At 37.7% G+C, this 27,495-nt stretch overlaps 1 protein-coding gene across 1 annotated transcript; it reads right to left on the minus strand.

Moving 5' to 3' along the window:
- Nucleotides 1–1,302: 1,302 nt before the first annotated feature.
- Nucleotides 1,303–25,996, minus strand: rnf217 (ring finger protein 217). The gene is made up of 6 exons (XM_067418678.1): nucleotides 25,047–25,996; nucleotides 7,758–7,988; nucleotides 7,483–7,647; nucleotides 5,117–5,318; nucleotides 3,072–3,143; nucleotides 1,303–2,162 (listed from the first exon to the last, which is right to left on the minus strand). The coding sequence occupies exons 1-6, from the start codon at nucleotides 25,893–25,895 to the stop codon at nucleotides 2,083–2,085; spliced, it is 1,599 nt and encodes a 532-aa protein (XP_067274779.1). The 5' UTR covers nucleotides 25,896–25,996; the 3' UTR covers nucleotides 1,303–2,082.
- Nucleotides 25,997–27,495: the final 1,499 nt, after the last annotated feature.

Consider the following 27,495-nt stretch of genomic DNA (forward strand, 5'->3'; position numbering starts at 1 on the left):
GCCTTTGTTTTTGAGCAATAAATAGCTAGCTCAAATCAAATCAACATGAAAAGTTGTACTTTACAGGTTGCCTTTTGTTTAAATTTCATTGCAGTGTAGTGAATGTAGTATGTCTACTGGTCAAAGTTATATATTTGTTGGCATGCTACAGTGTTTTTTTTTTGTAACAGCATGGATTCAAAACAAACCCAACAAATGGCAATGGATTACAGTAGACATGAATCTATAACACTGTGCAATATACAGCAGGGTTGCCTATCGGGCTGATAGTCTTGAGCATTGTGTCGCTCTGTGGCTATGTTTCAGCGTGCAAAGTTAAAATATACTACAAATGAATGTCAAAATGTGTCCATGGACTTTAAATTTGAATGAACATTTCTAATATTATACACTCAAGTAGAAAATATAATGCATCTAACAGTTTGTTCAAGGCATGCACTATGCTTTCATGTAGGGTTTGAAAGTCTGAGACCATGCACATTTAAAATCTGCCTTTAAAACACAACATTTCAAATGTTTTTCACCATTTCTCGTCACCAATCCCGAATCAAATTTCTGATAACTCATCAGTCGGATATGCTCTTTGGATCATTTATAATTCATCATAATTCCCACAAAAAATTTTTTCCCTTTGAAATAACAATATGAACAGATAGATCTCTCGCATTAAGACATATAATGTGCATTAAGAAAGTAAATGGGGTGAATTCTGATTTAATGTTGATTTGATAATAAAACTGGACTACGAAAATAGACTACTAAAATATTCTTAACTTCATGAAAAAGTTTCAGTTTCAGTTTTCAGCTTTTTACTGTAATTGTGACGCTGATAAAACCTGAATGAATATTTGAATACATTTATATATATATGCACACAAACATACACACACAGTATATAAAACATTGGTTTGCTAAGTTATTTTTCAATACAATTTTTTGTGTTTATATATATGTATACATACACATACTTTTAATAAATAAACATTTAAAAATATTAAATTATTTAGCAAACAAATTTAATATTATTTAAGTGCATGTAAGTATGTATGTATGTATGTATGTATGTATGTATATATACACACACACACACACACACAAAATGTCTGTGGTGTGCATATATAATATACATTTATTACATGCTAACACTTTTTTATATTTATGTTATATATGTGAGTACATATATATATATATATATATATATATATATATATATATATATATATATATATATATATATATATATATATATATATAAATAAAAGTAAACAAATATTTGTAATATAACAAATTATATTATCAGCATAACAATTGGAGTGAACTAATTTAAATGTAAAAATTAAATTAGAAAAAACTAAAATAGGTATCAGACTTTTGACCCCACAGTGTATTTTGTGTTTGGCTTACAGCTTTAGATTTGTGCAAACACAGAGCGTGAACACTTTTTGCATGACACAGTACTGATTTGCATGACCTAAATGACCTATATGTCTTGGTGTGGAGCTCTGGCTCCTGTGTAATTCAGGACCTTTTGTTTTCCACAGTGTAGCAGACAGAAACGTGTTTTGTTGATCATGCAAATTCCAGCCGATGTTGGCACAGCATGAAGGGAGGGAGGGATCGAGAGGGGATAAAGAGGGACAGACATTAATTCATAAACTCACCATCATCAAGCACTAAACGCTTACAGATTATAACATCTGATTCACGTCATAAATAGATTGCCGAACAGTATCATTCACACTGTGTGGCCCCACTGCATTACACATCCTGCCGGAAATTATTACGAGTCTATAGTTCCATTCCTAAAAATGAACTGAATTCAAATCAGTTTGGGGCTTATAAATACAAAAAAAATTCAAAACAAAATCTCCTCAAATAGCCTTTGATCACAATGCCAAAGACGTCATGTGGAGGAAAGGGTCACTGTGCAATTGAAGATATTCACGAGATGCGACGAACAGGAAAACTGCACGTTGTGATTGTTGTATCTAAGTGGCCAGTGCTTGGTCACTTGGCACCCAGGGCTATTTTTGGGGTGTGTGTCTGTGTGTCCAGGTCCTGAGCAGGATGACCCAAGCTGAATCAGCACAGCCAGCGGCCCGATCCCTGTGAGCGCTTCCTTCTCCGCTTACAGATGTAGTAGATAGGCAGAGCAAACAAGCCTGCAGAGAGATCAGTCACAACTCAGGACAGCTCGGTCACACTGCAATCATCAACTAATCTAGTCAAACAATCATAGTCTGAACAAATGTGTACCAGAAAAATAGAAATACGTTTGGGATCAGTAATATTTTTACATTTTCTTAAAAGAAGTCTCTTCTGGTCAACAAGGCTGCATTTATTTGATCCAAAATACAGTTAAAAGAATCCCGAAAAAATGTACTCAACATGTTTTTAACATTGTTAGCAAATCAGTAGCAAATCAGCATATTAGAATAATTTCTGAAGGATCATGTGACACTGAAGACTGGAGTAATGCTGAAAATTCAGATTTACCATCACAAGAATAATTTACATTTTAAAATATAGTAACAGCAAACAATTGTTTTAAATTGTAATAATATTTCACAATTAAATTAAATAAATGCAGCCCAGGTAAGCATAAGAAACTTATACAAATAAATAGGTAAATTATATATATATATATATATATATATATATATATATATATATATATATATATATATATATATATATATATATATATATATATATATATATATATACACACATATATATATACACATATATATATATACACATATATACATACACACCAAAATGTATCTAAATAATAAATTCCACACAAAACAAAAATAAAGATTTCTTGAATGATATGATGAGTACAGTATTTTGCCAACATTTTATCATATTAAGATGCATTTGGCTTAAGGTCACAACTATATTTATATTTTCATTATAGAACTGATTTTTTTCATGAGAAGACGGCTGCTTAATTGCAATAAAAAATATCCTAAAATTATATATTATTGGGGGTATGCAATATAACCCAGAGATGTTCCTGACATTCTTTTTTGAGATTCACTTAGGAACTGTCTTACAGTCCTTACCTATGACCAAAGCCAGAGCTCCGATGACCACCACGAGGACAATGACCACAGGAGCCACCAGCACTTTACTCACTGTGGAACGAGGAACAGAAAAGCATTCAGGCTCACAAAAACAAACACATTTAGAATTCTTATCTACTTCTGGACGAAAGAGAAATGGATGGAGTGCATTTGTCTTTCTGAGCAAGTCACTTGGTTAAAGTGAACCTTGTGACCTGTGGAACAAACACTTGTGTCTGCGATGTATGGATGGTTGGGTATAACACTAAGGTTCACTGCACTAACCTGAGGACACCATAAAAACACTGGCTCATGTAAAGTATACACACACAGAGATATGCAAACTATAAGCAGATCTTAGAACCGGTCATATCGCTGTGCCATTACTAACCGCTGTTATCAGGAGGTTTTAAGATAGAATGGTCTGGATTTGTGTTGAACTGTTCTTTCGGGTTCTCTAGCTGTGTCCAGATATTTTGTTTTAACATAAAAGATAACTCGTATTTCATCCCTGAAAAAGGTAGTATATAAATATAGATGCATAACTTTGTAGTTATAAACATAGTTGTGGGTCGGAATACCAATGTTTAAAGGTGAGTCAGATAAGACAAGATATTAAACAGATGATACATAAATAATGCAACTTTATATTGTGTTGTCTTTGTGGCACAACTGTTTGCAAATGAACTTGATAAATTGCTGGTAATTTGTATTGAATAAAGTGAAGCGTTTCACGGATCAGCTGAATTTTCTCACTTATACACTTCAGTGTTGGGACGGCTACTAAATTTATTGTTACACTGGAAATGACTTTGTTTGGACATGTCTGACTACGTTTGGCCATGTCTCATTAAATTTTAAATCTGCCTTAATTGTTGGCTAGTTGTTTCTAATAAACTGCAAAAACAAAACCCTGTAGGTAAAATTGGCGTATACACCGATTAGGCATAACATTATGACCTAATATTGTGTTGGTCCCGCTTTTGCTACCAAAACAGCCCTGACCTCTCGAGACATGAAGGTGTGCTGTGGTCTCTGGCACCAAGATGTTAGCAGCAGATCTTTTAAATTCTGAAAGTTGTGAGGTGGGGCCTCCATGGATTGGACGTGTTTGTTCCGCACATCCTACAGATGCTCGTTTCCAGGAAAGGGTGTATATGGTCTGCAACAATGCTTAGGTAGATGGTATGTGTCAAAGTAAAGTACACATTAATGGCAGGCCCCAAGGTTTCCCAGCAGAAAATTTTGCCAAAAGAATCACACTGCCTCCGTCGACATGGCTTTTCTTAAAGTGCATCCTGGTGCCATGTGTTCCCCAGATTAGCGACACACACTCACCCGGCCATCCACGTGATGTAGAAGACAACGTGATTCATCAGACCAGGCCACCTTCTTCCTTTGCTCCATGATCCAGTTCTGATGCTCACATGCCCCAGAACCAGCATTAACTTCTTGAGCAATTTGAGCTACAGTAGCTCGTCTGTTTGATCAGAACACACGGACTAGCCTTCGTTCCCCACGTGCATCAATGAGCCTTGGCCGCCCAATGAGCCTCAGTCTGTCGCCGGTTCACAACTGTTCCTTCCTTGGAGAACCTTTGACAGATACTGACCACTGCAGACCAGGAACACCCCACTAGAGCTGCAGTTTTGGAGATGCTCTGACCCAGTCGTCTAGCCATTACAATTCGGACCTTGTCAAACTCACTCAAATCCTTACGCTTGCCGATTTTTCCTGCTTCTAACACATCAACTTTGAGGACAAAATGTTCACTTGCTGCCTAATATATCCCATCCACTAACAGCAGGTGCCATGATGAAGAGATAATCAGTGTTATTCATTTCACCTCTCAGAGGTCATAATGTTATGCCTGATCAGTGTATACAGTATACTTTATATATTGGAATCAAGCTAAAGCACATTATGATATCAATTGGACAAGAAAGCTCAAAATAACCCAAGTTATCTCAAGATGTTTCTAAGGAAACCGCTAATATTTCAAAAGAACTTTAATGAATTTGCATCCTCCGCTTATGCACACTTACTACAAACAGAGCCTCGGACCAGCCGGCGCAGGTGGGGCTTCTCAGGCAGGTAGCGGTACTTGCATCCAAACACACTCAGGTTGGAGGCGTGGTCCCCAAAGAAGCGCAGATGCCTGTACTTCTCCCCGCATCGATAACAAAAGTTTGTGTTGCACTGCGTGCAGGTCATGTGATCACAGCCCTCTGTTTTCTGAATGTGGATCTGTTGGCATAGAGAAGAAATAATCCTGGCAATGAGTAATCTAATCACAAAGATGCACCATCCAGGCATCTATTTTTTAGAAAGAGCTAAGAGCTAGTGGGGCAGATTTACCTGAATCTGGACCAGTGACTGACATGTTATTAATAAGTGAAAGCCTAAAGCTCACAAAATGATAATTTAGAATGATTACACTGTGATTATTCCAACAAACAATGCACTTCTCAGAATTATATGTTGAGAAATTCGCTCACAGAGGAACGATCGTAGCTAAGCCCTCAGGTATCTGGCTCAGGTATGTTGAAGGAATGCCAAAAACTCATGTTACGATGTGTCCTCCAAAACAAAACATGAATGCAAAGCAACGATGTCTGGAAGGAAAATAGCAACGCCTTATAGAGCTTGTAATCTCTTGAAATTGTGTCAGTGGAAAGAAAATGGTCTCAAGTGAACTTTAATTCAGGATCACTTTGCCCACACCCCTGTCTTGTGGCTTCCTCCAATTTCATGTTTACTTAGACCATAATTAGAATTAGACAAGAGGAAAGGAAAAGAAAAACACAAAATAAACACAATCCTTCTTCACTATCTAAAATGGGAACATTCTGTACTTACACATATTGTAGGCAACTCCTATTCGTTTTAAATGGGCCATATTTTATATTTCTATTGCAAGTCTACTTGCCATGTAGGTCAAGTTTCTGGCACTAAACGTGTGATAGATGGGTCTTATATTTACATTTTCCACTCTCTCTCTGATTCAAATTTTGTTTAAAATTAAACAAGCTCATTTTTGTTACTGTACCTTTAAGACTTCAAGAAGCCTTAACAATAAGGTTCTAGTAACATCAAACACACCCACCTGTGATTTTCTAATGATCTTGAAGACATTGATTAGCATGTTCAGGTGTGTTTGATTAGGGTTGGAGCTAAACTCTGCAGTGCATTGGCCCTCCAGGGTAAGATTTGAATAGCCCTGCTTTAAGGGATAGTTTACCCAAAAATTAAAATGTACTGTTTATCTGCTTACCCCCAGGGCATGCAAGATATTGCTGACTTTGTTTCTTCAGTAGAACAAACATTAAGATTTTTAACTCCAACCGTTGTAGTCTGTCAGTCATGTAATGCATTTGAATGGTAACAAAATCTATGAGAGTAAAAAAAAAAAGTACAGACACATCTAAATTAAACCTATGTCCAAGAGCGCGCAATCACTTCCGGTGCGTGAAGTCTGAACACGATCTGGGGCAGATTACGCAACATATCGTGTACAGACCTTATGCACCGGAAGTGAACAGCAAGTTGAACAGCAAGGCTATATATATATATATATATATATATATATAAATACTGTTTCTCTGTTTGTGTCTTAAGAGATCAATGTATCGTCACGAGATGCAGGGTTTCATTTTTTTACTCTCATACTCTCACCATTCATATGTATTATACATACTGTTACTGTTGTCCTACTGAAGAAACAAAGTCACCTATATCTTGGATGCCCTGGGGATAAGAAGATAAACATCACATTTTCATTTTTGGGTGAACTATCCCTTTAAGGCAATAGTTAACATGAACGATAAACAATTATTTTTGGTAATATCTACATAGATTTTTTTTTTTTTTACATTTTAAGTACATTGACATTAATCTATCAAATGAACATGAATTAATGAATGTATATTTATTTGTAAATGTATATTTATTAATTGATATTAATCTAAATTAACAATTGCAGTAAATAATGGTTGTTGTCCATTGTTTGTCTATGATACCCAATACATTAATGTTAACAAAATTAAAAATTATTGTAAAGTATTATCAAACCTATATGCAAATGACCTAAACTACTATTCAAAAGTTTGTGTTTGGTCAGTAAGATCTTGTTTTTGAGCATTGGATTATAAGAATGTTTTCTGAATGATAATGTAATATAATTAATATTATATAGAAAATATAGATTATTAATTGTGTAACTATATATATACAATTAAATTGTAAAAATATTCCTGTTTTAATTATTGTTTTTTAAACAAAATTACTGTTTTTATGTTTTGTTTTTAATAAATGCAGCCTATAAGATAGTTCTTACCAACCCCAAACTTCTGAACAGCAGTGTACATTATGATATGCTAAAATTTGCATTTTTGTAGAGTACATTCATTACCTTGCAGCGTGGGCACTTCTGAGCATTCCTCTGGCCATGTTCGATGACGCTGGCCCAGTGACGCAACAGTTTGTCTCCTTTCTTGTACTCTCGACATTTTAGGCCTTCATGCCAAGGCGCATGGCATTTAAAACACCAGACAAACTGGCACTTTGTGCACTGAATCTGTTGGGGAATATTTGACGACACATGTCTTTTATCAAAGAAAGTCTGATAATTCCAAACTTACTTCATAAATGTAAGGTTATTATCTGCAGAATGGACAAAAACCTGACCTTATATTTGTGTTCAATCTTGGTAGATGTCTGTTGGCTACGACCCTTCAGGGAAGAAAACAGGCTGCACTGGGGACACGGTTTTGTACTGGAGTCCAGTCTGCTCAGCTCCAAGAAGTACTTGTATTTTGCAAGCTCCTCACTGGTCAAGTGTGAAATCACCAAGCTCTCCTCCAAGTATCCACTGCACTCCGTGATGGGACACACCAAGTGTGCCCGACCCACGTGAACCTTAAAAGAAACCCACATTTATACATGACTAAAATGCAAACAACCGTCTGTAACATCAAAGGGATAGTTCACCCAAAAAGGAAAATTAACCCATGATTTACACATCCTTAAGTCATCCTAGGTGTATATGACTTTCTTCTTTTAAGCCCTATTCGGACTGGATTAGTTTAACATGGGGACATGGGGGTAAAGTCATTTTACCTCAGGACGTCTGTAATATTAATGGCCAATTCGCACGGGATAAGACATCTCAGTAAAACTAGCAGAAGTGGGAGGAGTAACTCGCTTTACGCACCTCCTTGACGTCATGTGCGGATGACGTTACCGTTATAACGTGAGCAAACACACAACCTGAGCGCCAGTCTGAACTCCGTCTCCAATATATATGTGTTTTAATAAACAGTTAGGTCCAGTCTAACGATTCTGATTGGATTATGTTGGTAATAGACACTTTCCTAGAGCTAAAATGTGTTGTACCTCTAATAAGTGCTTTTGATCTTCTTTTTGCTTTAAATGATATGCGGAAAATACCGGACATTTTCCACAGATTTGTCCCACCACCTACAACGCAACCGATTGCTTCAAGCGCCTCCAAGGTCGCAAAATGTGCTCTTTTTTGAACTTTTAAACAGGCAATGACGGAATTTTACCATACATTTTTACAGCAGGTCTATTCGAACGGGATTAGTATTACCTGAGGTAATTTTTTCGGACCTTTTTACAGAAGGTAAAAGTCTCGGTAATCTTTACTGACATTGTCCGTAATGATTACCGAGATGGCACATTCGGACGGGACTAAAATCACCGAGAACCTCTGGTAATAATTACTTTACCCCCACGTCCCCATGTTAAACTAATCCAGTCCGAATAGGGCTTAAGACAAATACAATCAGAGTTATATTATCGTCTTCCAAGCTTTGTAATGACATTGAATAATGGCTATTTTGAAGCTCCAAAAAGCACATCCATCCATCATAAAAGTAATACATATGACTCCAGTGTGTTAATATGCCTTGTAAAACAAAGCGATGGGTTTTTGTTAGAAAATGTCCATATTTAAAACTTTATAAACTATAATCATTGGCTTTCAGCAACGGTCGTATGTGCGTTCACAAAAGAGTCGAGTTCCAGCAGAAGGCTGACCTCTGAACCAACTTAATATAATCTTAGGTGAGAATTAACGAAAGTGCAGAGGGAACAGCAAAACACGGTCTCGGTCAAACTGGTCACAAATTAGAAGACTAATTGCCGAAGCCAGTGGTTTGTAAAATTTCAAATATGGATATTTTTCTTACAAAAGCCCTTCGCTTGGCTTCCAAATGCATTTATTAACACGCTGGAGTCAAATGGATTACTTTTATGATAATGGATGCACTTTTTGGAGCTTCAAAAACTTGAAAGAAGAAAGTCATATACACCTAGGATGGCTTGAGGCTGAACAAATGATGGGAGAATTTTCATTTTTTAGTGATCTATTTCTTTAATGCAACATTAAGCCTTCAGATGACTCCATGTGCAGTTAAATATGTAATCCACCCTGTTTGAAAACGGTTAACTGCACAGTGACGTGTGGAGAGTGATTTAGCGTTCTTGGAAATTGTGGGTTTTAATCAGTGATTACAAGCTAGGACACAAGCAGCAGGAAGTCTAACCAATCTGTGTAAACAAGCAACTCAAATAGCCACCGTACAAGCGGTACTTCCAAGTCAATGATCAACGTCACCTTCTCCAACAATCACAGAGCTCCGGTAAATTGTGACTGAAGACGGCTCAGGTAGGAAGGTACCCTAGGGGCTCGTTCCTACTAGTTTGTACAGGTTGAATGTGGTATGATTTGTTGATAAATGGATCTGTGTTGAATAACCTTTCCCAGTCTCCTGTAGGGAGCTAAGGGATCTCATGGATCAGTGAGATCCATTTCATGCTCATTGTTCATACAACAGCAAGACTTTGGTGCAGCTCTACAGCTGCAGGACAGTGACTATCGGCACCTCCCCTGCGAGAGGATTACGTCCCCACCCATGTTCTTTCGGCCCCCCTTTGGGCCGACAGGATTATCGAGCACTTCCATCGCAAGAACTAATCTACTCTCTGCGCTCCTGTTTTTATGCTGTGATATCAAGCATTTAGTGGACATTATCTGAGGTGACAATAAAAAGAGATGTCTGTAAATTCAAGTTTTGGTTAGTTACAAATCAGCTGAAATAAAATCTGCCATGATATCAGGAAGCAATGCACTCTTGACCAAACTAGACAATACTGGATTCCGTTTGCCACTGCATGATGTGAGCTCCAGGAAAGGTTGACAACGGTTACCACTTACAGTTTACTACTATTACTACTACCACCGCAATGTCCAACTATAAATATGACTATGCTAGACAATCACCCTTCTTCTGTGGAAATTCCTGAATTATGGTTAATGGTGTAAGTTTCACAGAACAATGGTTATTTTTTAGCAGTGACGATGAGCCACGAAATCATACAGCAACTGACTCATTTAGAAGGCTAGAGATCATTTTTAGGGCTGGTAAAACTCAGCCGCTAAAATCATTCAGATTCAAATGGAACATTTGGCCGCTGTTTTTTGAGTTTTTTTGCCACATGCGTTGTATTTCTAGTGCACTTTTTTACACTAATTTCATCATTTTGTTGTATAAATAAAGTGAGCAGTGTGTTCTTCAGTACGCAAATAATGCACTTATGCATCTTAAAAAACAAAACAAAAAAAAAGAACTAAGAATGTTGGACACTTCATGCACTCAACTGTTACAGCTTTCCTCAGGCCTTGGACACACTAAAGGATTTTCACATATTAACCAATGTAGCAATTTTAAAAAGTAATTTTTTGTTTTAATTTTAAAACTGTGTGAGACCACACACTCTCAGAAAAAAAGGTACAGTGCTGTCACTGGGGCGGTACCCTAAGGTACAAAAGTGAAAAGGTACATCTTTGTACCTTACTAAGCCCTATGTAACCTGTAAATGTTACATATTAGTACTTGGGGTGTAACGATACGCGTATTCGTATTAAACCATTCGGTACGAGGCTTTCGGTTCGGTACGCGGTACGCATTATGTACCGAACGGTTCTTGGACTAATTAATTAGATTTGGAAAATAAAAAAGTGTGTGAAATATAATATGCGTTCAACAATAACCAAAACGACATAACAGGCAATGCCCCTGACACCGCTGAAGTGAAAGAAAAAAAAACACCAAATATGTTTTAGGCTGCTCAGTCAGGTGCTCACTTACTCAGTACGCTACGCGCTGAATGCTCGTGGCAAAATGGCTATTGCGTTTAACAAACCAGAAATAAAAGATCCTCAAATAACCAACAGGTCTGGTGTTTGGGTGAACTTTGGATTCTTGGTAAGCTATGATGGTGTTGGCAAGAGTGATGGATAAAAAAACAACGGTATGTCGCATTTGCTACAGGTACAGCAGCGGGAATAATTCATGTCATGTCAATCAACTCATTTACGCCGACAACAAGACGATAAACAGGAGAAACAGCCACAAACTATCCCACAAACTATCCCCGCAGCATTTAGACAGACATTTCCAACTTATTCAAATGGCAAAAGACATCACCGCGGCAAGTGGTCCATTTATAGCCGGGGATAGTAGTGTGTGAAAAAAGTGTGGAGAGAGCTAATGTAAAGAGCTAATGTCTTATTCCTGTAACTACATAGAATATGGGTAAAGTATAGCTCCATCATTGTTCAATGTAAAAAAAAAAAAATCATACTTTGTTAGTTTTAATAAAAAAATAATTAAAAAAAGGTAATTTATCTGCCAATTTTTCTTTTTGCTGTATCTAAAACATAACGAACCGTACTGAACCGAACCATGACACCAGTGTATTGTATCGAACTGAACCGTGAATTTTGTGAACCATTACACCCCTAATTAGTACCTTAAAAGGTACATATCAGTACTTTAAGAGTGTGCATTAGTACCTTAAAGGTACATATTAGCACCTTTTTTTCCGGTTTTGTACCTTAGGGTACCGACAGAAATGTACCTTTTTTTCTGACAGTGCTGACATAAGGGCAGTTTCAACAGATTTTTAGCATTTTAATCCTCTGAATGCACAAACAAGAAGATTTGTCCTGGCAGTGAGACCACATACATGTTGATTATACATTTTCACAGTAGCCTAAGACGAGTTCTTAAGGAGACTCACAAGATCAAACGTGACTTGATAAGAAAAACAAATGGAGGTCGATCAATGTTATCTGGTTCTCCTGACGTGGGTTTTGTTTTATGGAAAGAAAAAACAAAGGAGAAAATGATATGGATGATTTCTCAATACTCCACTTTAGTGGCATGCTTGTGGCTGCCAAGTTTCAGCTATAGAAGCATGTAACATCCAATTGGTGATGCTTGCCCGCTCTCATTGGCTTCAATGCGAGTGGGAGCAGTAAAATAATCTTAATGACACCATACAATTGAATATTTTTGGGACAAAGTCGTTTGCGACAAGCCTCGAATCAGGCTACACCACCTGATAGCTTGGAGGTGCAAATCAGGCTCAAAATCTAGCTTAAAATCTTCAAGTGTGTAGCAGCCTTATATAGCCAAAGGGGAGGGTCTATCAGACTCTGAAGTTGGATGACAAAATACCCATTTAAACCTCATGCACCACAAGACATATTGCATTGTATAAGTGCATAGTGTATAGTATGTCATTTGGGACAACTTTAGATTACCTAAGCTCTGCTGGAGCAGGCTCTTACAAGCTTGGGGATGCTGCTTGTGTCATTTATGAAAGCACTTGACTAATGCAAAAGATGTTCTTAGTAAACAGCACTAACAATGCTCATGTTGAGAGAAGGACCCTCGTGGCTGATTGTGTGGTGTCTTGTGCTCGCAACAGGTGAGATTCTGCAAGCCGGGTGTGCTTGGAGTTTACTTTGGGATCCTAATGAGATCTGGCACTCCCATGAGAGCCCTTACCTGAGTACGTGGCACCAACTGGTGACAGCAGTGCGAGCACTCCCCCAGGGCCACCCACCGGTCCTTTTTACACCTGTCAGCCTGCTGCTAATGGGCCGACCGTGCAGCCACCGCAGGCATGAACAATCCTCTCAGCATGGGTAGAGAGTCTGATTTTCAGCCTGCCATGTCACATACGCTGACATTGTGTATCAAACATCGAGATGTTTTCTGATTGACCAGCACCACCTCTTAAGGTGGGTTACCTTCTCAGGGAGGTGTCTTTTTGATGGATGTGAAATCGAGTGCAGAATTTAAGCATAAAGCAGTTTTGTTTTTTAATATATTATATATATATATATATATATATATATATATATATATATATATATATATATATATATATATTTATTTTTTTTTTTTTTTTTTTTTTGAACCATGTTCATCGATGAGAGGATGAACACCTCAAGATGTAAACTGTGTGTCAAAACACTTTCAGTATAGCATCCATAAAAAAGTAATCAAACATTTTTTTTCTCATTTCCTCAGCAGATTCCTTGCATCACCTCATTTCAGCACTGCATCACCTTTTTTCAATCTAAGGCCTTGTGCATCTCAATTACAGTAGGTTGTAGGTAATATTCAGTCTAGCAGAAAGTGTGCACATTCATACATTTAAACGGATCAGTTATTCTGCAACCATACAAAAGGTCAGTGAAACCAACTATACAGTACTTCTAAAAAACATCACATGATTTGATTGCATATACTTGGTAAAACTGAGCTCATGTGCATCAGGGTTGGGCACCATTCAGAATTAAAATCCCAGTGAACCGGAAGTAGCAAGTGAGTTTTCTTTAGTGCTGTGATGTATTTCCAAGCGAAACGGGATATGAGGGCAGAGTTTTACCTCCTCCTCTCCATCTCTCGTTCATAGCAGACGAACGGTTGGAGGGGAGTGGTTAAGCATTTTCAAATCTAAGCCGTCAAACTGCCGTCATCTAAGAAGGAACACCGTTTCCAGACCAGAAGTTACTTTTCAGATTTTGATTAAAGATTACCACGAAAAACTTTTTTTTCTTCTTCAGTGTATTAACTTGCACGGATTAATTGTTCACCCTAAGACATTTAATATGTGCTAACAAAGTACAAAGTACAAAGAGGAATTCACCAACACACAAAAGTAATTTAAAGGGTAACTAAACCCCTGTTCACAGCCTAACTCCGCCCAATGGCAATATTTAAAAAATGCTGAAAAAGTGGTCAGAGCCCAGCAGAGACAGAGTGGACGAGACGAGGGCGGGGCTGAGCAGGGGGGCGTGCACCTGAGACCCGCAGTGACGGATTGATTGACAGCTGTCAGACTCGCAAAGATGGATAGTGACTGGAGTGAGGACAGTAGCTTTGCAACAATGCGGTCATCTAAAGTAGAGGACTTTTCTCCACCACCTTCACTTGAAGTCTGAAATGTCTATAGACATAGAGCTTTATCAATCGAGCCGCTGGCTCAAACTGCGTTAACTCCCGATGCTGACGATGCTTTCATTGATTCATTCATGCTAGCGAAGCAGCAGCGCAAGAGAGAATGAGACCACTAACTAATCTATGAGCATTGAACAGCCATATCCTTATACTGAATGCCACTAAAAAAAAAATCACAGGACCAATAATTTCAAACCTAATAGCCTTACAACAGATTTCCTCAAATAAATGTTAGACTATAACGTTATACGCCAGCACGTTACGGTATTGTTGTTCATTACCACGGCAACCATTTGCGTGTCAGGGTTTGTCTGAAAGTGTCTGATATCGCCAATTTTTTGCGTCGCCAATGTCACGTGATTCACGAAAATACAATTCACGAAATCACGTGACATTGGCGACCCGAATCATTGATCGATTCACTGATTCATTAACCGTTTGATTCTTTTTGGAGGCACATAGAGGGGAAGACAATGTTGAATAAAATCGTAGTTTTTGATATTTTTGGACCAAAATGTATTTTCGATGCTTCAAGAGACTCTAATCATCCAACTGATGTCACATATGGACTACTTTGATGATGTTTTTATTAGCTTTCTGGACATGGACAGTAAAGTTGGCATTGACTGCATTATGCTCTGGGACTAAAATATAAAATATCTTAAACTGTGTTCCGATAATGAACGAAGGTCTTACGGGTGAGGAACGACATTAGGGTGAGTCATTAATGACATCAATTTCAATTTTGGGTGAACTAACCCTTTAAGTAGCACCAAAACATTGCCAGGGTAGAAGTAAGCGGCTGGGGGCAGGGATACCATGACCAACAAGACGAACCTAAACTTGAGATCTGCCAAAGCCATGAGCATAGTAACGCAACGTTCCCTATTGTTGATGGAAGGCCTGTTCGAGATGCATCGGTGCTGCGCGGACTGATTGCCGTATGACATCAACGTACAGCGAGATCATACGGCTCCTTATGCTTTTGAATCGCTCATGCTGTATTTTGATATCATACGGCAATCGGTCTGTGCAGCGCTGACGCATCTCTAACAAGCCTGGTGTGTTTGTATTTCTCCGCTTTGCCTCACTAGCGTTGCTAAGAAAGATGAGATGTATGCAGTGGCATAAGACCTGGCTCTGTGCTGCCCCTCTAGCCCGTGGAAAGCCAAACCGGGTTCTTAGAAGACTCGTAAGTTGAACCAACTCCGAAACTGGCACTAGCACTGGTTCTGAACTAGCACCCGGTTCATTCTGGTGGAAAAGTGGTAATATTAAGGTCTGGGTAGATTAGAAGGTGAGCAAACAATCAGTTCTCAATCAATGTGTTAGATGTAGGAGAAATGGAGGGATAAAGATCTGAGCGACTTTGACAAGGGCCAAATTGTTATGGCAAGGCGACTGGGTCAGAGTCTCTCTGAAAAGGCCAGGCTCGTGGGTTGCTCCCGGTCAGCAATGGCGAGAATTTACCAACAGTGGTCCAAGGGGGAACAAACCACAAACAGGCAGCAGGGTGTTTGGGACTGAACCTTGAAGCAGTGGAAGAATCATTTTCACACATGAATCGGCCCGTCTGAGTCCAGACTAGGGCTGGGCGATATGGGCCAAAAAAATTATCACGATATAATTTAGCATATCAGTCGATATCGATAAATATCACGATAAATGTAAAATGTTTATTTCTTTAAAGTTTAAAGGCATATTTTTGCTCCTGAGTGAAATATGTAGAGAACAAACAGTTAGCTGTGGTTTTAAACTATCCTTTATTGTCAAAACATGACAAACACTTCCCAAACAAGTGAACAATTTATTTAAACTGAGGTAGATTTATTTATTAAAATCTTAACTGTGGTCAGCATTTTTTTACTCAACACTATATATCAATAATATATCATTATACAGGGCTTGAAATTAAGCATGTTCATGTGCTTGTCCTTGAACAAGTAAATCGTTCAAGCTTGTCCAAGTAAAAAATTAGTGTGTGTGTGTGTGTGTGTGTGTGTGTCTGTGTGTGTGTGTGTTAAATATAATTTATTCTGAAGCAATATTCTCACCAGTGTTCAATCAGCTTTGACATATTTAAATCTGCATATTTGTGGTTTTTATTTTTATTGAATCATTTGAAATTTGTGATATTTTCACCTTTTATAAAGGGCATGTTCCCTTAATCTTTTTAAATATAGGCTAAGCTTCATGTTTCATTTTATATTTGTAATTTTGATCAATACATTAAATTAAAATAAAACACTATAAGGGCTGTTACCAATCAAATTAAATAATTTACACTGAAAAATTACAACAGCATTAAATAATGTTTTGAGATTTGTAGAATAGACAAATAAGACATGTTGGAAAGTATGTTTAAAGATCAAATTAAACCACCAGTAGGTGGCAGCAGGTGGCCGTCTTAATGAGCGAGTCATTGAGTCGTTCATTCAAACGATTCATTCAAACAATGAATCGTTCATTTAAACACGTTGTTGTGAGACGCGTTGCGGTTCTGCTGTGAACGATTTTCGCAGCTGAAATAGAACAAAAACGCTCAATATTGTATTATATATATTTAATTGTGTAAGTAAAACACTAAAAACGCAAACGGTCAAAACAAAGCGTTTTAAGAAACATTTTGAGGCCCCTTCTCTTGCCTCACAGTGGATTGGTCCACCGTGCATCTCACCGACACACACACACACACACACACACACACACCTCACCGACAGTTGGCTGGTCGGGAGAGAGAAAAGTTCAGTGTTTGTGGATCTCCAGTAAGGGCTGTCTAGTCTATTTTATTAATTTTAAACACCAGATGACATTATTTCTCTTTTGATACAGGCGATGCGGAGTCATTAATACATCACCAAAGACAAACAATTATGATAGCGATGTACAAGTCCAATGTTTTAGTGATTATAGTTTGGTAACGTTAGGCTGGTGTAAATAAGTCACCCACTACAGCTAACAAGGTAATAAGCCGGTGTGTGAATGTAGTTAATGTAGATTCTGTGTTGGGCTGCATGTTATATGGAAGGACTTTGAAGAAACACGATAATTTAATAATTAAATTCCGTGTGGTGAACGTGAACCTATGATAAGCAGTCCACGCACGTCGCTCTGTTTTATGTCGGATGGGATCGCTAAAATATCTCCAAACCACTGAAGTTGAGTGAACTAACTTGTCAACGATATCTGTGTCCTCCGAGTTGGCCGTGAGCGCTGCATTTTCTTCACTATTGCTCATTTTTATCGCTCCACTTATCTCCGATCCTCCAAGCCTGTCAGCCACAGACTGTAAACATTACCGTGTGCAGCACCCAGACGCCCGGTCTGCAATGCGCATGTGCAGCATTACGCATAGCGCGTAAGCATTATATCGAGAATTTATCGACCTGTTGTTATCGTTTTATCGAGGAAAATTATATTGTGATAATTATCGTTATCGTTTTATCGCCCAGCCCTAGTCCAGACCTTAAATTAATTAAAGTCTTTGGGATGTGCTGGAGGAGACCTTACAGAGTGCTGGACTCTTGCATTGTCAATACAAGATCTGGACAAAAAACTGATGCATCTCTTGATGGAAAAACATCACAGCATTTGTTTTCATCAAGAGGTGCATTCATTTCACATGGTGCTGAAAATAAGCAATGCGTTTGTACAAAAAATAGTGCAGACTAAATCTAGGAAGTCACAGTTTATGCATAAAAATGAACAAATCACTTAGAGCAACCAATCACAGTAGCTGTAATTTATTGTTGAAAGCTATGCAATTGTTAGAAAAGCAGCGTTTTGATGGCTGTGGCAGTGCCGCTTTAAAGGGAATGATTTAAATAGAGACACAAACTCTCAGAAATAGTTTACTGTGCCAAACGCTGTCAGCATACTAGACAGCTCTAAGAATTTTTCTCTTTATCCATCCCCTTTGAAACAATGCTGCTAAAAATATTAACTACAAAAATCGAAAAAAATTAGTAGATTCAGATCCCTAAATGACATGTTGGATAAAGTACCTCCATTTGTTGTTGGTGGCTATGGTTACATGTACATGCAATTTATACTTACACATAAACGTTATAATAAACAAACAATATGAATGTGTATTTTTATTACATAAATTCATATTAAAATTACAGTTCTGGATCCGTTTTTTGAGCTTGTGTTGGGATTATAGTGATCTACCATATATTATGACTATCCCTGTCTCTTTAAACATAAGTAAACTGCTAATGGATTCAGTAAAAGCCAACATTCAGAAATATTACTCCAAAGAATGAACCAAACGCCCTTGCCATAGGCACCTGACATTTAGACTGGTCACCCCATTTGCCAAGCCCAACACAAAGGGCTGAAATGAGAAACAGTGGCTCTGTGAAGTTAAATATTAGCTATTTAAATGAGTCTTTTGTAGTGCAGACCTCTTGCCTTTTCTCTTCAGTAAAAGTGCACAATAACCGATCACCCATTCCTTTCATCTGGTTATAAACAATATTCATAGAATTCATGAGCTCATATCTGATTTGAATTGCTTTTGAAATCATGCACGCCACAGGCCTAAAAATGATTGTAATAAAAGCAGGATTGTGAAAAGATACTGGCAATGTCATCTTTAAAAAGCAGAAAAAGTACACAAATGATTATTCAAATCGCACAATAAAAGCAGAAACTTAACTCAAACTCGGATGTTAAAATGATAGTTTAACCAAAAAATTCAGTGTTTTATAAAAGTAGATTTGAGACTTTTTAAAGAACTATTTAAGACAAAAACATAAGGAATAAAGTCAAGGGAACTTTAGATATCTTATATAAGATTCTTAAAACAAGATGTACATTTACTTCAAAAGCAAAGTGGTATAAGAAATTAAGTCTTTTTTTCTGTGAAACTGATCAAAATAAAGTGAGTTTTATGATTAAAAAAGAACAAATCTTTGCCAATGGGCTAATATTTGCTAATGGCCTAAAAAAAAAACCACTTAATTCAAAGCCTTGACATTTTTTTTCCTTCTGAAAACAAGACTTCATGTCATAATTTTACTTCTCATGTAAATGTATCTTGAATTGAGGATGTTAAGATATTTGTCCTGGAAAACATGACAAAAATACTGAAGATATTAATGTGTTATTTGCAGTGCAATACAGCATTTCATTTGCCTGGCTATCACCAGACCAAGCTCAGTTTGACATTAAACATTGGTCTGGGGAGTCTGCTCTGTATTTTCTACTGCACAAGAGGTGTGATAAACGAGCATTATTCAAATGACTCTGTATGCAATTGGATAGTCCTTCAACCAATCAGACCACAAGAGGCGCGATCAACAGGCAACGACCCATCGTTTCTCTATCTACCATTGTGTTAAACCCACCAATAGTGTGCCAGGTGGATAAGCCAGTCTGTGATTGGTTCCCGCAAAAGTGTAACAGAAGCAGAAATGAATTTCCAGACTGAGTAGCAGGACGAAATCAAATCGCCGGCAGATCAGGCTGGTTTTACCCAGTCTAACATTTAATGCTATGACCAGAGGTGGTAAAAGTACTCAAAAGTTATACTCGAGTGAAAGTATACCTAAATAAAAAAATACTCCAGTAAAAGTAGAAAGTCCTCCATTCAAACATCACTTGAGTAAAAGTACAAAAGTATCAGATTTAAAACGTTCTCAAGTACCGAAAGTAAAAAGTAAATATTCAAATTAACTGTAAATATCAATAATTAAGCAGATACAATCTTTTGGGACTGATATGCAATGCTTTAATTGAACAAATTATAAGATCAGATACTGCAACTAAAAATTTGTTAGATTTGCAATTAATAGGAGACAATGAAGCACCTTAAGGCAGTATAGGGGTTAAACTTAAAATAGACATGTTCCATAATATTATTTCCATAAAACAGATGAGGAGATACTATTAACTAATTCAAAAGCCATAACCACAATGACATATTACCTAACAATTAGTTAATAGTCATGTGCCTCAACAAGTAAAGTCATAATATAATTTTGCCAATTGTTATGATTAATGATGAATTAAACAGACAACTGAGAGTCGGAATGCATGGCTTTGAATACATGAATTTACATTATTAGTTAATTAAATTTGTTTTTAGGGAATTAATGATGTCAATAGCAATTCATATATTACTTAATCTATTAATCATGGAGAATGTTCATTAGTTGCTGATGCAGTAATCATTAATAAATGGTTTAGTTCTTCATTAGTAATACATTAACTCATGATTATCTGTGCATTAGTTAGGCATGAATTATAATAGTGCACCTGTATGATAAAATGTTACCAATCTTTTCATAGTAAATTGTGTGCCGCAAAATAAAAAAGTTGGGGAAACACTGAGCTAACGTTAGTGTGGCAAACCTGACTTGTCAGCTTTTCCAAGTCTATACCCGACTGGATCATCCATGAATGACCAGACCGGTTTGGAAATCAAGTGTAATAAATACTTAATACTTGGAGCGGGCATGGGGAAATGTATTGGAGTAAAAAGTAATCTTTGCCTTTAATATTGTAGTGGAGTAAGAGTAAAAGTAGATGCAAATAAAATATACTCAAGTAAAGTACAGATCCCCGAAAAAAATACTTAAGTATCAAAGTATTTTTACTTGATTACTTACCACCCCTGGCTATGACTTTATGAATTTAAGCCTTTGTGCTCTGATAAAAAAAAAATGTATAATATAATTTGTGGAAGGGGCTGTTTAGACCAGCAGAATCCCTGATTTCAAAGAAGTTTTTGTCCAAAAAACTAAATTCAATGAGGCTGACAATCCAACAAGAAAATCTTTCAAATTGACTTCCGTTGTGTTCTGCAGAAGAAAAAGTCATAGGTTTTAAATGGCATGTGGGTGAGAAAATGCAGGCAGAATTTCCAATTCTGGGTGAACTATCCCTTCACATGAAATAATTTTGATCAATATAGTCATATAATTGAACTTCACGTAACTTTTCAAGCCTAAAGCTCACATATTTGGTGAAGCTGGATGTTTTCAGTCAAAAAGTAGCTGAAACCAGAAACTACATCATACCACTTAGCTATGACGCAGTACACACAGCTGTAATGCTGTCATTGGATACAATTCAGACAGACAGGTTTTACAGGTAATCAGTCTTAAGTCACAGAAAGTCCCTAAAAAGCAAAACACACGCTGCAAAGGAGTGGCGATGTATCTGCAAGCGACTATATAAACAAAATTCTTATTAGCAGCATCGTCGTCATAATTTGAGCACTCCAGAACGAAGTCGATAAAAACGGTCTAGGCGTGTAGCTAAACGACCAAGTGAGATCACCAAACGCAAGTTACCTTAGGCAGGAATAGAACAAAACTAGACCAATAGCTTCCAACCACAAAAGATCATTATCACATCAACCTCTGTCTGACCCCCGAGATCATTCATAGGGGCAATAAATCTGATTTGAGAGAACAGCGGCAACAGGCAAGCCAGCGTTACTCGATTACGTCCACAAGATCCCTCCATAAGGGCAAATTGTTTCTATGTTGCCTGCAAACCACACACAGACCTTCTAGCCAACAGTCATGTAATGTAATTAGAGCACAGAGAGGCTGAACTCAGTGATTAAGCAATCAATTACAGCACAAGTTCTTCCTCCCCTTGACATGACTCACTGCCATGAGGTAGAAAAAACCTTCTCTAGACTGGGTTGTTTTGGGGTTCACCTGATGCGGTCGGAAGCATTTCTTAAGCTGCATTTTCGCCTTTCGTCTGCAACCTTCAGATACAATTGTTGCAATTCTAGTCACACAACACAAGTTGAGATATTTCAACATCCATCATCTCTTTTAATCAGTGAAAAGTTGGCGTAAGGCCCCGATATACTCATGGCAAAGCTCTTTTGAAATTTGTGACCAGCGATACTAGCGAACATCTGATGCCAACCACACTGCACACTGTAAATGTGCTGTGTACACACAAATATGCACACTTTTCCCTCAATAAAAAACAGACCAAAAAAAGAAGAAAAGCAGCAGTTAAGAAAGCATCGCTGATCATAGCGACATGAATATGTTTGCACCAGCTCTGCAATTGGGCACTTCAAGTCACATCAAATTTATGAATATAGCGCTTTATACAATATAGCAAGCAAATTTAGGCAGTGTGCACACTTAAGCGTTTTAAGCTGAAAACACTAGACACTCTGCTGAAAACACCTTGCTGTGTGTGCTTGAGTGTTTTGGCACCACAGCGTTTTTTTTCAGTTGAGACTCTTCGCTTGCTATGATACAGAATATCCAAGAAAGTGTTGCTAGTATCTAATTTCACAGATAGTTTGTTTCTGTATTGATTCTATATAAAAATGTTGATGTAAATGTCATCTGTTGACGTACAAGCGTAATGTGGTGGTCAGATGGTCGGTGTTGTATTTGTCCTGCCCCCTCCTCCACTGTGATTGGACAGCTGGTAAAAAGTGACAGTGATGAGCACTGTTTTTTTGGTTGCAACTCTCTGCAACCAGTAAAAACCCTGAGGGCTCTGTCAGCACTTCAGTATGAAATAGACTTTCAGCGCCTCATTGCGCTCATGACATACTAAAAACGTGGCGCTCCCACTGAAAACAATTGGAAAAATATGACAGCCGTGTGAAAAAATGCTTTGGCAAACACACGGTCTTAGAGAATTAAACATAAAACATATTAGCCCCTTTCACAAATACAATATTTACTGGTAAACATTTACCGATATTTACCGATAACAGATCATGTGTGAACAGGACCTTTTCAAAAATACTTGTAAATTGGTTCTGGCAATTTACCAGTAAGGGAAGTTGTAATATTACCAGTAAGTTAACGTAAATGTGTGCTGTGTGAATGCGGAATGAAGATTACCGGTATATTCACATATTAAATTTGACGTAAGAAGTCTGCTTTGGGCCAATCATAAAGACTTATCAAAATGATGTGATTACGGCACACTGTTTACAGTAAGGTTTTTAATAGCTTTTCGATTTAAATATGCGCTTAATGACCATCTTTGACTGTTGCGACAGGTCTCGGAGGTTTTTTAATGGGTCATGCTTGAGACCCTGCCTTCTTTACCATTCATCAGCACATCGGCTATTAATATTACGTGAGTGTCGTGTTTTTAAGACCACATTTTTTTTCTGTTTGATCATCTGTTATGCCTGTCACTCAGACTTCAAAAAGTTGTTGTCAAATTGAAAAGATAGTGCAACTAAAGTGCTTCTCCTCATGTGGACACAGCGTTTTAAGATGACAAACATTACAGAATATACCTGTATTTTGCTGCTGACGTGTGAATGGTCTTTTACCGGTAAAAAAGCCAGAATGCCGTTGCTTGTGTGAACAGAAAATGTGTGTATTTACCAGTAAAGTCATTCTGGTAATTTTATGGTAATTTACCGGTTCTGCTGTGTGAAAGTGGCTAATGTCAGTGTATCTTTCAATTAGAATATCAACTCTGTTCAAGTTTTTACGTACATCTGACCTCCACGGACTGAACAGAAGAAATGAACAAGAAAAGATCCTCCAAAGAAGACGGAGCCTACCTATTACATAAATGCCATAGACCAATGGTAGTATGGTGTTTACCAGCCAGAGCAAACTTTTCTGGAAAGTTTGCCTAGGTAAGCTGTTTCGAACTCTTGAAAACGAACACCATACAAACTTTGTTTTGGCCTAATTTTAATGACGTCATACCAGTATATTTAGCCTTTAAGGGGTCATTTACTTGAGGTAAGCTGTTCAAAAACAGCTAGATAAAGCAAAATAAAACGGGTCTTTGAGGGGCTATTAAAAGCTAAACTATTTTCAACTTGACATGCTGCCTCAAAACCACAAAAAAATTGGAAGTCATTCTTTCAATTGCATTAATTTAAAGATGCAAAACTTCCAATAGGTTTTAACAATGCTAAACCTAAAATACAGCATGCAAATTAAAGCACCACCATAAACAATTTCAAATTAAAATGTTTTGGATGACTAATTGACCCTTGTGACTCCATATTAGTTAAAATGTACTTTATATTTTCCAAGACTCATTTAAGCACATGTTGGTGTGTCAAGCATCTTTGAGGAACTCAGAAATATGGTCATTCTTTTTTATATTACACAAAGATGACTGTAGTGTAGTCACAGCGTTACACAATAAGAGCATCCTAAAATGACACAGTCTGTGATCACATGGGCCAGTGGAACACAGGAAATTCATCACTTCTCTAAAGCAGGACAGGACAGCTCAGAACGTTTTCACAAGCACAATAGAGAACCTCTCCATTAACAAACAAAAGCATGCTAAAATTAGAAGACAAACAATTAGGAAGAGCAAATATCAGGTGATCTCCCACCAAAAAGTGCCGAAAACAATTGTGTTGAAGCGCCTTGGTGTGCCTTAAAGACCGTAATCATTCAGTACATCACAGTATTACCATCACTGCACCAGGGTAAAGACAGGAAAGCTCATGAAGATCATAGATGTTTCAAAGCTTCAGGAGGCTGTGATTCTCATTGCTGGGATGTAGAGGGATATTAGGTTTGCATTAGCCCCCTTTAGAGGTGCAGACACAAACATAAAGGGCATCCCCAAAAACAAGACTTTTTATTCAATGCTGAAAAGAAAGGATAAGTTTGCAATGAGATAGGATGGATGTGGATACCTGCGAGATGATGTATCTTTTCAGACACTCTTCACAAACGGCCTTTTTGCAACAGTGTAGCGGCATGATTTGTTTGTCATCGAAACAAATGCGACATGTTAACACAACAGATAAACTGTTGTCAGCATTATAAGAGCTGTTTTTTCCAGAATCCATCAGGTCGGAGATTGTATATGGCACTGGATAGGGATCATGATCCAATTCTGAATTTGGCAAGTCAGTGGGGGGTAAAACCAGCACATCTGATGATGATGATGATGAAGAGGTCTCATGATCAGATGTTGTTTTCTCAGCAGGTATCCTATAATTATCATTGGCAATACAGTATACAGTGCAGTAAACATGCTCTTTTGATTGGCTGGGATCTTCACCACTCTTCAAATCAATATTATAATCAATATGATGATTCCCATCAGGATTTCCCAATCTTGAGTTGCTTTCCATGTCTTGTTGGAGACTTTTTGTGCTGCATTGCATCCGTTCATCATCCGTTTCATGATCCAAATCGTTCAGTTTGGTGCCAAATCCTACTTTCTCCAGGTCTTTGGGATCTTCTGCATCTCTCATAGAACCAAAATTCCTTCTTAAAATATCCACAGCTCTTATGTTTTCCCTCTCGTTATTTTCTTTATTATTGCCTCCCGGCTCATGTTTGTGTTTATGAAATTCCAAAACATCCTTCGAGGATATTGATGATAATGGCACCTTCGCCTCGCTGCTGCGGACATCCTGGCCGAAATCAGTGCTCCGTATCCCGCTGGATACATGGACAGATTCCCCGTCGCGTCCGGTATAACCGGGCATGTTCTGCGCGGTGACATTCACACGCACGGAAGAGTCATCTTCCATTCCCGAGCGGTCAACTTTCCATTTGTGCCAAACACACACAGTCCGGTTTCAAACTCACAAACTAAAAACAGAGCGAGTAACTATTATACCACTTCCGGGTCCAAAATCACGAATCCTACTACGGCGAGGCCTCGGCTTATGAATATTAACTAAGCTGCGGTGACGTTGCTTGGTAAGTACCCAATGTCACACGTTTGTCTCATGAATATAATTTAGGCGGCTTTGACGCTGTGTTGTTGCCTTCCAATGGCAAAGACTTTGTTTATCAATATGAAAAAAATCCTTCAGCATAGTAGGATTAATAAATTCATAGCCGGGGATTATGCTACTTGTTTAAGCTCTACTGGGAAGACTACTGTTTATAACTCACATACTGATTAAATGCGTCACATTAAGACTGCAGGAAACTTTTGAACATTCTTAGAATCTCAGCGAATTACTCTTGATCTTAACAAAAATCTTAATAAAAAAATAAAAAAATAAAAATAAGCTACTAGATATCACCATACTTCCCAGTCGATTACAATAAGAATGGCAAAACAATGTTGTCGGCTTAAAAAAAAACCATTTCAGATAACTTATTGCAAAAATATGCAAATGAGGCATTATCTAGAACATAATTTAGAACACTGGATTACGTCAAGTTTAAATAGTCACAGGTTTTTACAGAGGGGGTTGGGCCTTTTGAATATCTTTTTATCACTTCATAGATCAGAAAATTAAATCACCATTTTTAGGGATACAATAACCTATATAAAATCAGTCAATTTGTATATGAACAAACCCCTCTGTAAAAAGTAAAGAGTGGAAAACAGCTTTGAAAGATTAGTTCCCCGAAAATGTTTAATTACCCCATGATTTACTCACCTTCAAGCCAAGTTTAAATGGCATTCTTCTTTAGACAAATACAATCTGAGTTATATTAATAAATATCCTGGCTAATCCAATCATTATAATGGCAGCCCAAAAAAGTAATGGCATCCATTATAAAAGTAATCCACATGGCTCCGCAGAGAGGCATTACAGTTTCTTCGTAAATTGAATACGAAAGGTGGTCTGCCAGAAGCTAGACATCTTACTTTATAACGTGTTAAATATGGATATTTTTCTCACACAAACCCATAAATTCACCTATCCCTTTAAAGTCATAAATATGAAAATATAGATCCCTCATTCATAACATTATGACCATATTGTCCTAATATTGTGTTGGTCCCCATTTTGCTGCCAAAACAACCCTGACCCGTCGAGACATGGGTTCCACTAGACCCCTGATAGTATTTTGTGCCAAGATGTTAGCAGCAGATCCTTTAAGTCCTGTAAATCGTGGGGTTGGGCCTCCATGAATTTGACTTGTTTGTTCAGCACATCCGACAGATACTCCACTGGATTGAGATCCGGGGAATTTGGAGGCCAAGTCAACACCTCAAACTTATTGTTGTGCTCCTCAAATGATTCCTGAACCCTTTTTGCTTTGTGGAAGGCTGCATTATCCACTGAAAGAGGCCACAGCCACCAGGGAATACTGTTTCCATGAAAGGGTGTACATGATCTGCCACAATGCCTAGGAAGGTGATACGTGTGAAAGTAACATCCACAT

The sequence above is a fragment of the Pseudorasbora parva genome, chromosome 15, assembly GCF_024679245.1.
Source record: "Pseudorasbora parva isolate DD20220531a chromosome 15, ASM2467924v1, whole genome shotgun sequence".
Taxonomy (NCBI): Eukaryota; Metazoa; Chordata; class Actinopteri; order Cypriniformes; family Gobionidae; genus Pseudorasbora; species Pseudorasbora parva.

Coding starts and splice junctions, on each gene's coding strand:
- rnf217 (XM_067418678.1), bottom strand. CDS start 25,895: ATGGAAGATGACTCTTCCGTGCGTGTGAATGTCACCGCGCAGAACATG. Junction 7,989..25,046: donor AAAGATACATCATCTCGCAG/GTATCCACATCC, acceptor GTTTCTTTTAAG/GTTCACGTGGGTCGGGCACA. Junction 5,319..7,482: donor AGAAGTGCCCACGCTGCAAG/GTAATGAATGTA, acceptor CTATGCCAACAG/ATCCACATTCAGAAAACAGA.